The sequence below is a fragment of the Heptranchias perlo genome, chromosome 28 (assembly GCF_035084215.1).
Source record: "Heptranchias perlo isolate sHepPer1 chromosome 28, sHepPer1.hap1, whole genome shotgun sequence".
Classification (NCBI taxonomy): domain Eukaryota; kingdom Metazoa; phylum Chordata; class Chondrichthyes; order Hexanchiformes; family Hexanchidae; genus Heptranchias; species Heptranchias perlo.
This window is the reverse complement of record NC_090352.1, coordinates 39,717,198-39,731,489: the sequence shown is the minus strand read 5'-3', so window position 1 is coordinate 39,731,489 and position 14,292 is coordinate 39,717,198. Positions and strand designations below refer to the sequence as shown.

Sequence of the window (14,292 nt, the reverse complement as noted above, 5' to 3'; positions counted from 1 at the left end):
GTCTTTGTTTTTGTTGAGCGTGCTCAGTGTAAATGTGTAGAGTTCACTTCCCTCCCCAATGGGCCCGATCTGAGTCTCACACGGCAAAACTCCCTCCCCCTCCACGGCAAAACTCCCTCCCCCTCCACGGCAAAACTCCCTCCCCTTTCACGGCAAAATTCCCTCCCCCCTCCACGGCAAAACTCCCTCCCCCTCCACGGCAAAACTCCCTCCCCCTCCACGGCAAAACTCCCTCCCCCTCCACGGCAAAACTCCCTCCCCCTCCACGGCAAAACTCCCTCCCCCCTCCACGGCAAAACTCCCTCCCCCTCCACGGCAAAACTCCCTCCCCCTCCACGGCAACACTCCCTCCCCCTCCACGGCAAAACTCCCTCCCCCTCCACGGCAAAACTCCCTCCCCCTCCACGGCAAAACTCCCTCCCCCTCCACGGCAAAACTCCCTCCCCTTTCACAGCAAAATTCCCTCCCCGCTCCACGGCAAAACTCCCTCCCCCCTCCACGGCAAAACTGCACCTCACTGTCCACCAGGGTAGAATTATGGGCTGTTTTGTGCCGTGGATTCATTCCCATTATTAACTGGGCCGTGGGTCTGTCGCTCACAGCCAACAGAGCGAAAGGCACTGAGCAAACCAACACCTCTCACCAATCCTGGCTTCCCGTCACTGTATCCTGGAAAGCACTCACTATGACATGAGTCGGCCAAAAGATCCGGTCTCAGTGAACTGAAAACTGGTGATGGACCACAACCAATGTTAACTGTAGCACCACAGTACATCTGGTGTGAGAGGAAAGAGAGGGAGGAATGAGAGGGGGCGGCAAGGGAAGGAGAGTTAATGCATGAGAACAAGTGGTATATACCCTGTACCCACCTACCCTGCATTACTAACCCTGTGGTAAGTACCCTGTACCCAGCCTCCATGTGTTACTAACCCTGTGGTAAGTACTCTAGATCCAGCCCCCCCCATATTACTAACCCTGTGTTAAGTACTCTGGATCCAGCCACCCCCCCATATTACTAACCCTGTGGTAAGTACCCTGTACTCACCCTCCCCGTGTTACTAACCCTGTGGTAAGTACTCTGTACCCACCCTCCCCGTGTTACTAACCCTGTGGTAAGTACTCTGGATCCACCCTCCCATGGTATGTACAGTGTTTAAGAAAATGGCAACTGAAAGAATTGGGAAATTTTTATTCAAAATGAGATGCTTTAACATAATTTCCATCTATATAAAGGTTGTTACAATCTTTTTAATTTTTTAAAGGTATATTTCTTGTTCCACAATGGGTTGGTGTGATGACCTCTGCTCGTCTCTCTGGTGCTGTGAGTTGCATCTCTTCAGTTGGGTGTGTGGTGGAGACTCAAGTTTGCCACAGGAACGGGGACTCCCAGCGCTACAAGCAGCACCTTTGTACAGTAAAACCAGTCTACAAACTGCCACCTCTCACGGGCTCCTCCAACACAACCTCACCTCTCAATGCTTAGTTGATACTAGGAGCTCTTTAGCATGGCACGGGGCAGGGGGCAGGGGGCAGGGAAAGTGGGTTCAGTGTCCTTAAAGCCAAGTCTCTCTCATTTATTACTGAGACTGAGCTAAGGTGGGCTCTACAGATGCCTGTTGATTGGGTGGTCTGTCTCTGTGATTTGCTCTCTCTCTCCCCCCCCAGTCTGTTGTTCAATCTTTTGCCAGCATTGGGATTTTATTTATGTTCTCACCCTCCTTCAAAATGAGCAGAGCTTCAGATAATGGGCTACTGGGGGGTGGGCTGGTGAAGGGGTGCCATTAATGGGCTAATTCTATGGGATGGCAAGAAAGTGCCCACTAATAGGAGGTGCATTTCCTGTTTATGGGATGGGTTGCTGCTAACGGGAAGTGCATTTCCTGTTTATGGGATGGGTTGCTGCTAACGGGAAGTGCATTTCCTGTTTATGGGATGGGATGTTGCTAATGGGAGGTCCATTTCCTGTTTATGGGATGGGCCCATACCTGCTTTTAAGATAAAATGATGATGGTGGGCGTGCTCGGTGTCCCTCAGTTGACCCTTTGCTGAGGTTTTACTGTACACGTGCTGGTTCATATCTGAACACTGTGCCATGAAAGTGTCACAAGGACTAAATGAACCACATCCACCAAATATGTCAGGACCCAAACTCCACAGCAACGAGGTTGATTTGAGAATCCCCTGGTCTGGTCTGGTCTTGTTCTAACTGTGTTGATGTCCAATTGTTGAATTTATGTTTTAATTTACATTGTTGAGCCTGAGCAACACTTTCATGGCACCTAAAGTCAAGAAGGTAAGCAATAAACAGTAACAATCGTCACACACCGATGCAGCTCACAACTCACTCATAGCCGCGCGATGCCCTTCCTCCATTGTAACTCTCAGAGGCACCAACGGCAACAGAGGCAAAACTATCGGTGGCCTTCAAGTGTAGGACATGATTTATTAGTTATCACAGGGTATACACAGGGGAGGCAAATAAATCATCATCGATTCTTCATGGCTTGAATCGCTCCATGAGAAACTCATCAGAGAAACTACTCCAGAGAACGGTCTCGTATCAAAAAAAGATTCATCGCTTGGTTGAGCTTCTTCAGTGAGATCTCATTCTGAAGGACCTCCCCCGCCCCCCCGAAACTGCCCCCTTCTTTCTGTGATGGCGGAGTAGAGTCAGAAGGGATCACGTTTTCGTTCAGAACCATTTGTTTTTTTGGTGGAGATATATATAATATATATTATATATTGCTTTAAATATCACACATGCACAGAGGCTGTAGTGTGATTAAATTTAGTGAGTCCTTGATAATGGCAGCCATTTTTGTTTAATATAAATTTTCTTTAAATTTTTTTTGCGTGATTAAAGTATAACCTGGAATTGTTTTTTCCCGGTTTGGAAGCACAGGCATTTGGCAGTCAAGGGAAAGAGTGTAAAGGAGATTAGAGGTTTGTGACTAAGGCGGACTGCTCGAATGTCTCACCAATAAACGTTGAAGCTCCTTTCTGTTTGGCCACCGCCATTTATTGGTGCACATCTTCAAACCATCCATCTGTACAAAGGGCTGTAGCTGGTCCGCAATACAGGCATCATCTGGAGTTGAGTCGAGGAGCCACCTGCATGGATAAGAAAAGGATTCAGTATCAGTTGAGATCAATCACTGTGATCATTAATGGCTCACCGTCCAGCCTCTCACCGACTGTGATCATTAATGGCTCACCGTCCAGCCTCTCACCGACTGTGATCATTAATGGCTCACCGTCCAGCCTCTCACCGACTGTGATCATTAATGGCTCACCGTCCAGCCTCTCACCGACTGTGATCATTAATGGCCCACCGTCCAGCCTCTCACCGACTGTGATCATTAATGGCTCACCGTCCAGCCTCTCACCGACTGTGATCATTAATGGCTCACCGTCCAGCCTCTCACCGACTGTGATCATTAATGGCTCACCGTCCAGCCTCCCACCGACTGTGATCATTAATGGCTCACCGTCCAGCCTCCCACCGACTGTGATCATTAATGGCTCACCGTCCAGCCTCTCACCGACTGTGATCATTAATGGCCTTCCCACCCAACCATCTTCCAACATGGCTTCCCTAGCTCCCAGAATAATATTGGGTATAGCCAAGCCTCACGGTGAAGGACAAAAACACCAACACTTGCTACTTTGGTTTACGATCTTATAAAGTTTACAGCACAGAAGGTCGTCATTCGGTCCATCGTGTCTGTCTTGGCTCTTTATTCTTCAATTTAAAACTAATCCCACTGTCCTGCTCCCTCCCCATTGACCTGTATCAATCCAAAATTAATCCCACTCCCGGTCTATATTGAGTCACCGGCTCCCCGTCCGTACAGAGTCACCGGCTCCCCGTCCGTACAGAGTCACCGGCTCCCCGTCCGTACAGAGTCACCGGCTCCCCGTCCGTACAGAGTCACCGGCTCCCCGTCCGTACAGAGTCACCGGCTCCCCGTCCGTACAGAGTCACCGGCTCCCCGTCCGTACAGAGTCACCGGCTCCCCGTCCGTACAGAGTCACCGGCTCCCCGTCCGTACAGAGTCACCGGCTCCCCGTCCGTACAGAGTCACCGGCTCCCCGTCCGTACAGAGTCACCGGCTCCCCGTCCGTACAGAGTCACCGGCTCCCCGTCCGTACAGAGTCACCGGCTCCCCGTCCGTACAGAGTCACCGGCTCCCCGTCCGTACAGAGTCACCGGCTCCCCGTCCGTACAGAGTCACCGGCTCCCCGTCCGTACAGAGTCACCGGCTCCCCGTCCGTACAGAGTCACCGGCTCCCCGTCCGTACAGAGTCACCGGCTCCCCGTCCGTACAGAGTCACCGGCTCCCCGTCCGTACAGAGTCACCGGCTCCCCGTCCGTACAGAGTCACCGGCTCCCCGTCCGTACAGAGTCACCGGCTCCCCGTCCGTACAGAGTCACCGGCTCCCCGTCCGTACAGAGTCACCGGCTCCCCGTCCGTACAGAGTCACCGGCTCCCCGTCCGTACAGAGTCACCGGCTCCCCGTCCGTACAGAGTCACCGGCTCCCCGTCCGTACAGAGTCACCGGCTCCCCGTCCGTACAGAGTCACCGGCTCCCCGTCCGTACAGAGTCACCGGCTCCCCGTCCGTACAGAGTCACCGGCTCCCCGTCCGTACAGAGTCACCGGCTCCCCGTCCGTACAGAGTCACCGGCTCCCCGTCCGTACAGAGTCACCGGCTCCCCGTCCGTACAGAGTCACCGGCTCCCCGTCCGTACAGAGTCACCGGCTCCCCGTCCGTACAGAGTCACCGGCTCCCCGTCCGTACAGAGTCACCGGCTCCCCGTCCGTACAGAGTCACCGGCTCCCCGTCCGTACAGAGTCACCGGCTCCCCGTCCGTACAGAGTCACCGGCTCCCCGTCCGTACAGAGTCACCGGCTCCCCGTCCGTACAGAGTCACCGGCTCCCCGTCCGTACAGAGTCACCGGCTCCCCGTCCGTACAGAGTCACCGGCTCCCCGTCCGTACAGAGTCACCGGCTCCCCGTCCGTACAGAGTCACCGGCTCCCCGTCCGTACAGAGTCACCGGCTCCCCGTCCGTACAGAGTCACCGGCTCCCCGTCCGTACAGAGTCACCGGCTCCCCGTCCGAACAGAGTCACCGGCTCCCCGTCCGTACAGAGTCACCGGCTCCCCGTCCGTACAGAGTCACCGGCTCCCCGTCCGTACAGAGTCACCGGCTCCCCGTCCGAACAGAGTCACCGGCTCCCCGTCCGTACAGAATCACCGGCTCCCCGTCCGTACAGAATCACCGGCTCCCCGTCCGTACAGAGTCACCGGCTCCCCGTCCGAACAGAGTCACCGGCTCCCCGTCCGTACAGAGTCACCGGCTCCCCGTCCGTACAGAGTCACCGGCTCCCCGTCCGTACAGAGTCACCGGCTCCCCGTCCGTACAGAGTCACCGGCTCCCCGTCCGTACAGAGTCACCGGCTCCCCGTCCGTACAGAGTCACCGGCTCCCCGTCCGTACAGAGTCACCGGCTCCCCGTCCGTACAGAGTCACCGGCTCCCCGTCCGTACAGAGTCACCGGCTCCCCGTCCGTACAGAATCTATCCCCATAAACCTGCATCAATCCCAAACTAATCCCACTGCCCTGCTCCCTCCCCATACGCCTATATCAATCCCAAACTAAGAACATAAGAACATAAGAAATAGGAGCAGGAGTCGGCCATTCGGCCCCTCGAGCCTGCTCCGCCATTCAATCAGATCATGGCTGATCTTCGACCTCAACTCCACTTTCCCGCCCGATACCCATATCCCTTGATTCCGCGAGAGTCCAAAAATCTATCAATCTCAGCCTTGAATATACTCAACGACTCTGCATCCACAGCCCTCTGGGGTAGAGAATTCCAAAGATTCACAACCCTCTGAGTGAAGAAATTCCTCATCTCAGTCCTAAATGTCTGACCCCTTATCCTGAGACTATGCCCTCCAGTTCTAGACTCTCCAGCCCGGGGAAACAGCCTCTCAGCATCTACCCTGTCAAGCCCCCTCAGAATCTTATGTTTCAATGAGATCACCTCTCATTCTTCTAAACTCCAGAGAGTATAGGCCCATTCTACTCAATCTCTCCTCATAGGACAACCCTCTCATCCCACTGCCCCGCTCTCTCCCCATAGCCCTGTATCAATCCTAAACTAATCCCACTGCCCCGCTCTCTCCCCATAGCCCTGTATCAATCCTAAACTAATCCCACTGCCCCGCTCTCTCCCCATAGCCCTGTATCAATCCTAAACTAATCCCACTGCCCCGCTCTCTCCCCATAGTCCTGTATCAATCCTAAATTAATCCCACTGCCCCACTCTCTCCCCATACTCCTGTATCTTGCACTGCTTCAAATATTTATCCAATTTTCCCTTAAAAGATGCAATGGTCTCTGCCTCAAACGCTCCCTGTGGCAAATCATTCCATGCTCCAACAACTCTCTGTGTAAAGAAATTGCTTCTAACCTCTCTTCTCACTCTCAGTGACCATTTTAAATTGATGACCCCAAAGCAGAGGAAATATTCTCTCCCTATTCACCCTATCAAAATCCTTCATAGTTTGAAATCATCTATTAAATCTCAGTTTTGAAATTTTTAATTGACCCCCAGCCTCAACAGCTTTTTGGGGGGAAGAGAGTTCCAGATTTCCACTCCCCTTTGTGTGAGGAAGTGCTTCCTGACATCATCCCTGAACGGCCTGGCTCTAATTTTAAGGTTCTGCCCCCTTGTCCTGGACTCCCCCCACCAGAGGAGATAGTTTCTCTCTATCCACCCTATCAAATCCTTTAATCATCTTAAAACCCTCGATTCGATCACCCCTTAATCTTCTAAACTCAGGGGAAACAAGCCCAGTCTCTGCAACCTGTCCTCATAATTTAACCCTTTCAAGCCCCGGTATCATTCTGGTGAATCTGCACTGCACCCCCTCCAAGGCCAATATATCCTTACTGAGGAGCGGTGCCCAGAACTGAACCCAGTCTCCAGATGGGGTCTGACCAGAGCTTTATATAAACTGTCACATAACTCCCTCCCCATTGTATTCCAGTCCCCTTGAGATAAAGGCCAACATTCCATTAGCCTTTTCAATTATTTTTTATATAAGAAACAAAGAAATGTCCACAAGGGACCTGTGACTGAGGTTTCAAGACAGCTCTCACTTGTGTGTTTTTACTAAACAGATAATGGGCTGGATTTTGCAGTGAGCTGTGAATGAACGGCTACTCGCCCATAGACTTTCTACGGTCTTTTGCACGGCAAGTTGCTGTAAATTCAAGATCCAAACAGAGCGCGCTCTCTACAGGGCATCTGGGACCTGTGTGAACAGGGCAAGCAGCTGGGTATCTCTTTAACCAATCAGGTTGAAGAATCGTTACTAACAGCACAGAGCCAGAACCAGGACGTGTAAGTTAGAATCGGGAATTGTCAAATCAGGTAGAGAAAGTGAAATAAAGAGAGGAAAAGAAAGACTGGATTAAGAGACAGAGATAAAAGAGACAGAAAGAAAAAGTTAAAAAAAATTACTTCAATTATTTAAAAAAATTAAAAGCTGAAGGAATGAGACTCCACTCATGTAAAAGTTAATTTTCAGTGCCAGAGAGATTAAAACTTACCACCTGTTAAAACGGTACTTTGATTTAAAATGACTTGACTTAACTTTTGTTGGTGAGTTTAGTCCGTATCAGCGATGTCAGTACAGGAACGTATCAGCGATGTCAGTACAGGAACTTCACGCTGTATTTGAACGGGGAGTCAGACGGCGAGATGCCGTTTTCACGCAGTGTTTGGAGGAGCAGCCCATCTGGTGCAGCAACTTCTGGGTTTCTGTGTTAAACTGCGCACGTGCGGTGGCCAGAAGTTACTGTCCGATTTGTGCAGAAATAATGGTGAGGACGGTTAGTCTCACCGTTATTTTTACTGCAAAATCCAGCCCATTCTGTGTGAGAATTTACAGAATGTGTGTGCAGCATTTAATCAAAAACGTTTTGTCTGCTGGGTCTGATTGTACGGGACAGTTTGCAGCAAATCTTACCACAGACAGGTGGCCATTCTTTGCTTTTGAAATAATCAGTTCGGATCCTGACGTGAAGTCAATGATTCCTTCTTTCCCATGTTTGACCGTGAACTTAATGCTGCAAAAAAGACAGAACAAAACACATCAGCCGGCAATCGGCTGCTCACAGGGGGAATTCCAAAACTAAAGTTTAGAGATCAGTTCCCCAAGTTTTTTGCCCCATCTCCTCACTTGATAACATTCAATGGGAGCTCAAGCCCATCTGCCCTTCAATATCCCACCTGAATGACCAATCGTTGTGTGGGAGACAGTGAGTGTCCATGGGGTGGATGGAGCTCGATCACAATCATCACCCACTGCAAAGAGGCACAAAACCATCAAACAGTGCCCCAAATATTGGCACTGAACAGCTCGGGTATCAGGGAATGGAAAACCTTTGTACTTTGGACACACAGCACCAAACACTCCCTCTACACTGTCCCATCAAACACTCCCAGGGTAGGTACAGGGTTAGATACAGAGTAAAGCTCCCTCTACACTGTCCCATCAAACACTCCCAGGGTAGGTACAGGGTTAGATACAGAGTAAAGCTCCCTCTACACTGTCCCATCAAACACTCCCAGGACAGGTACAGCAAGGGTTAGATACAGAGTAAAGCTCCCTCTACACTGTCCCATCAAACACTCCCAGGACAGGTACAGCACGGGTTAGATACAGAGTAAAGCTCCCTCTACACCGTCCCATCAAACACTCCCAGGACAGGTACAGCACGGGTTAGATACAGAGTAAAGCTCCCTCTACACTGTCCCATCAAACACTCCCAGGACAGGTACAGCACGGGTTAGATACAGAGTAAAGCTCCCTCTACACTGTCCCATCAAACACTCCCAGGGCAGGTACAGGGTTAGATACAGAGTAAAGCTCCCTCTACACTGTCCCATCAAACACTCCCAGGGCAGGTACAGCACGGGTTAGATACAGAGTAAAGCTCCCTCTACACTGCTCTAGATTCATTCACACAGTCTCCCTTACAAGCAATGGCCAGTGGAAACATTCCTCCCATCTGCTGGATTAAAACGGAGGTCCCAGAGGTGAAAAGGACTGTGTTTAATCTGCTCACAACGCGGTTCCCCTCTCACTGTTCCCTGACTGTGGAAGGTTGACTGTGTCGGGTGGACTCCTCACCTTCCCTGGTTGACGTTGATATTGTCCACTTTATCCGCCTCTATGGCCAGCTTCGTTAGTGTCTCAATCACATGGTCACTGCGTAACACAGCATCACCCTTCAACACAAGAGGGAAACAGACACAATCATGTTATGATCTGGAATGCGCTGCCTGAAAGGGCGGTGGAAGCAGATTCAATAGTAACTTTCAAAAGGGAATTGGATAAATATTTGAAAAGGGAAAAACTGCAGGACAATGAAGAAAGAGCAGGGGAGTGGGACTAATTGGATAGCTCTTTCAAAGAGCCGGCACAGACACGATGGGCCAAATGGCCTCCTTTCACTGCTGTATTATTATTTGAACACTGCTCCACTCGTGGTTTTAACAGCCTCCCAGTCACCAGATATCACACAGAGACAGGCTGCTGTATCAGCACTGAGGCTGGCCGTTATACCGGGGTCCCTGGTGGGGTAACTCCACCAATCACACGCTGCGCTCGGAGCTGTGAAACGATCCCAGTGAAAACAAGAGGGACTTCACCCCTTGGGGACATCAGATCCCTCCATGAGATGGGAGGTGGGAGATACAGTTCGGCTCCTTCTGGGGAGTGGGGAATATTGCGGGTAAATTCTCAGGGCAACAAAACTTTTGCACTGATTGGACAGTGAAATATTGCCAGCTGCTGCTGTTGGAAAAATAAAAGGGGCATTACACAACAACAACTTGCATTTATATAGGAACTTCACAGGAGTGATTATTAGACAAAATTTGACACCGAGCCACATAAGGAGATATTAGGACAGGTGACCAAAAGCTTGGTCAAAGAGGTAGGTTTTAAGGAGCATCTTAAAAGGAGGAAGGGAATTCCAGAGCTTAGGGCCCAGGCAGCTGAAGGCACGGCCGCCAATGGTGGAGCAATTAAAATCGGGGATGCGCAAGAGGCCGGAATTGGAGGAACGCAGAGATCTCGGAGGGTTGTAGGGCTGGAGGAGGTTACAGAGATAGGGAGGGGTGAGGCTATGGAGGGATTTGAAAACAAGGATAAGAATTTTAAAATCAAGGCGTTCCCAGACTGGGAGCCAATGAAGGTCAGCGAGCACAGGGGTGATGGGTGAACGGGACTTGGTGCGAGTTAGGATACGGGCAGCAGAGTTTTGGATGAGCTGAAGTTTATGGAGGGTGGAAGATGGGAGGCCGGGCAGGAGAGCGTTGGAATTGTCAAGTCTGGAGGTAACAAAGGTATGGATGAGGGTTTCAGCAGCAGATGAGCTGAGGCAGGGGTGGAGATGGGCGATGTTACAGAGGTGGAAGTAGGCGGTCTTGGTGATGGAGCAGATATGTGGTCGGAAGCTCATCTCAGAGTCAAATAGGATGCCAAGTTTGCAAATGGTCTGGTTCAGCCTCAGACAGTGACCAGGGAGAGGGACAGACACTGTCACACATACTCTGTTCTTAGTGATGTTGGTTGAGGGATAAATATTGGCCAGGACACCGGGAAGAACTCCCCTGTTCTTCTTCAAAATAGAGGCCATGGGATCTTTTACATCCACTTGAGAGGGCAGATGGGGCCTCGGTTTAACTTCTCATCCGAAAGACGGCACCTCCAACAGTGCAGCACCTCCCTCAGTACTGCACTGGAGTGTTGGCCTGGATTATGTGTCCAAGTCTCTGGAGTGGGACTCGAACCCACGACCCTCTGACTCGGAGGAGAGAGTGAGACCCACTGAGCCAGGGCTGACAGGTAGAGTTTAAAGTGTTAGTGATGAGTTGGCAGAGTGTCCACCAATAGCAGTGACACAGGAACAAAGTGTCTGATTGAATCATTGAGATTGTTGCATATTCAAAACAACCGTGGATGGAAATGGTTTTAGGAGCAAACAATCCGTGTCCTACACAAAGTCAGAACTAAGTCTGATTATAATGGAAGCACAGAGATCAGGGGCTGAGGACATGCCATGTCTGCTCGGTGTCCAGGCTATAGAATAAACCAGAGAGTTGATCATCATACCTTCTGTTTATTGTCCTCACAGGGGACGTGAAGAACAAACAGCCCATCACTCAGGGAGCTGACCGATATTCCTGCACAGGAATACAGAGGGAGAAACACTCAGTCAAAATCAGACTTTAAAACAGTGTCGTAGAACCATTTGGCCAATCGTGTCTTTGCTGACTCTTCACTGTATCAATCCCAAACTAATCCCACTGCCCCGCTCTCTCCCCATAGTCCTGTATCAATCCCAAACTAATCCCACTGCCCCGCTCTCTCCCTATAGTCCTGCATCAATCCCAAACTAATCCCACTGCCCCGCTCTCTCCCCATAGTCCTGCATCAATCCCAAACTAATCCCACTGCCCTGCTCTCTCCCCATAGTCCTGCATCAATCCCAAACTAGAATCATAGAATCATAGAAGTTACAACATGGAAACAGGCCCTTCGGCCCAACATGTCCATGTCGCCCAGTTTATACCACTAAGCTAGTCCCAATTTCCTGCACTTGGCCCATATCCCTCTATACCCATCTTACCCATGTAACTGTCCAAATGCTTTTTAAAAGACAAAATTGTACCCGCCTCTACTACTGCCTCTGGCAGCTCGTTCCAGACACTCACCATCCTTTGAGTGAAAAAATTGCCCCTCTGGACCCTTTTGTATCTCTCCCCTCTCACCTTAAATCTATGCCCCCTCGTTATAGACTGCCCCCTCGTTATAATCCCACTGTCCCACTCTCTCCCCATAGTCCTGCATCAATCCCAAACTAATCCCACTGCCCCGCTCTCTCCCCATAGTCCTGCATCAATTCCCAAACTAATCCCACTGCCCCGCTCTCTCCCCATAGTCCTGTATCAATCTCAAACTAATCCCACTGCCCCGCTCTCTCCCCATAGTCCTGCATCAATCCCAAACTAATCCCACTGCCCCACTCTCTCCCCATAGTCCTGTATCAATCCCAAACTAATCCCACTGCCCCGCTCTCTCCCCATAGTCCTGTATCAATCCCAAACTAATCCCACTGCCCCGCTCTCTCCCCATAGTCCTGCATCAATCCCAAACTAATCCCACTGCCCCGCTCTCTCCCCATAGCCTCACAGGTTAGCTACAGTAAAGCTCCCTCTACAATGTCCCATCAAACACTCCCAGGGCAGGTACAGCACAGGTTTGATACAGAGTTGAGTGTGTACCATAATGATGATCTGAATTCAGGGCAGTTTTAAAATCGTAGGAACAGGAGCAAATGACTTAAACACATTTCACATCACCTCTACATTAAACTGAAAATAATGATTGTAGTATTAATTCACAAATGTTTAACCTCTGGTTACTGTCTCTAATAAATCAGTACTATTTCAGGGCACACATTATTCACTCAGATACATAATTAATCTAAACGATTGGGTATGACGGACTGATGCAATCCATCCATGTAGTTTTAATGGGATGGTATTTAACTTTTTCTGCATCTAAGTTCCTATCCCCAGTTTTGCCCCAGTCCCTGCTCCTCCTCTCCAGGCTCATGCAGAGTTCCACAGGTACCGTTGCCCTCCAGAACCTCAGCCAGGTGGTCATTCTACACGTGGTTTGGAGGGCAGCTCAACTCAGGAGGGCATCACAGTGGAGCCTGATCCTGGACACACACATACTGAAACAAAAACACACTCACAAACACTCAAAGACACACTGACACAGACACAGAGACACACACACACACACACACACACACACACACACAGACAGACACACACAGACACAGACACAGACACAGACACACGGGCTCAGAAGCACTCACACAGATACCAAGAAGATACATGAAAAAAATCAAAGGAAGGAAGCTCCCCCTCTCTCTCCTCCCCTCTATCTTCTTCCTGCCCCTCTCCCCCCGTCCCTGCCCTTCTTCCCTCACCCCTCCCCTCTCCCCCCCCCCCACCACACGTACCTTTCAGGTTGGTGTAATCGATCCTCTGTTTGAGTTTGGCTTCTTCCACAATGTAGGCACAGCTCGGTGTGACCAGGAGCTGCCGTGCTCTCGGTCTGTAGCCGTTCCGATCGTACTTTGTAACCGCCACAGCGTACTGCAGGAAACAAACTCAAACTCACTGCCGGGGACAGGACACCTGAAGCACAGCTTTCATCATCTCAGGCCCCAAAACATCAAACTCATTTCCCCAAAGAAACCCCTCAACCAAAATGTGTGACAGGTGTGAGTTGGTGCAATGTGCGACAGGTGTGAGTTGGTGCAATGTGGAATGTGTGACAGGTGTGAGATGGTGCAATGTGGAATGTGCGACAGGTGTGAGTTGGTGCAATGTGGAATGTGTGACAAGTGTGAGATGGTGCAATGTGAGACAGGTGTGAGTTGGTGCAATGTGGAATGTGCGACAGGTGTGAGATGGTGCAATGTGCGACAGGTGTGAGATGGTGCAATGTGTGACAGGTGTGAGTTGGTGCAATGTGCGACAGGTGTGAGTTGGTGCAATGTGGAATGTGTGACAAGTGTGAGATGGTGCAATGTGCGACAGGTGTGAGTTGGTGCAATGTGGAATGTGTGACAGGTGTGAGTTGGTGCAATGTGGAATGTGTGACAGGTGTGAGATGGTGCAATGTGCGACAGGTGTGAGATGGTGCAATGTGGAATGTGTGACAAGTGTGAGATGGTGCAATGTGTGACAGGTGTGAGATGGTGGAATGTGCGACAGGTGTGAGTTGGTGCAATGTGTGACAGGTGTGAGTTGGTGCAATGTGTGACAGGTGTGAGTTGGTGCAATGTGTGACAGGTGTGAGTTGGTGCAATGTGGAGTGTGTGACAGGTGTGAGATGGTGCAATGTGGAATGTGTGACAGGTGTGAGATGGTGCAATGTGGAATGTGTGACAGGTGTGAGTTGGTGCAATGTGGAATGTGTGACAGGTGTGAGATGGTGCAATGTGGAATGTGTGACAGGTGTGAGATGGTGGAATGTGCGACAGGTGTGAGTTGGTGCAATGTGGAATGTGTGACAAGTGTGAGATGGTGGAATGTGTGACAGGTGTGAGTTGGTGCAATGTGGAGTGTGTGACAGGTGTGAGATGGTGCAATGTGGAATGTGTGACAGGTGTGAGATGGT

General features: G+C 50.6%; 1 protein-coding gene across 1 annotated transcript in view; it reads right to left on the bottom strand.

Moving 5' to 3' along the window:
- Positions 1-1,174: 1,174 nt before the first annotated feature.
- The window catches only part of LOC137299238 (unconventional myosin-Ic-like), an 86,578-nt gene continuing 73,460 nt past the window's right edge, over positions 1,175-14,292 (bottom strand). Inside the window, 5 exon segments of the mRNA XM_067967900.1 lie at positions 1,175-3,111; positions 8,047-8,146; positions 9,214-9,311; positions 11,203-11,273; positions 13,127-13,262. Of these exon segments, the coding sequence (XP_067824001.1) occupies positions 3,085-3,111; positions 8,047-8,146; positions 9,214-9,311; positions 11,203-11,273; positions 13,127-13,262 (432 nt within the window). The 3' untranslated portion in view covers positions 1,175-3,084.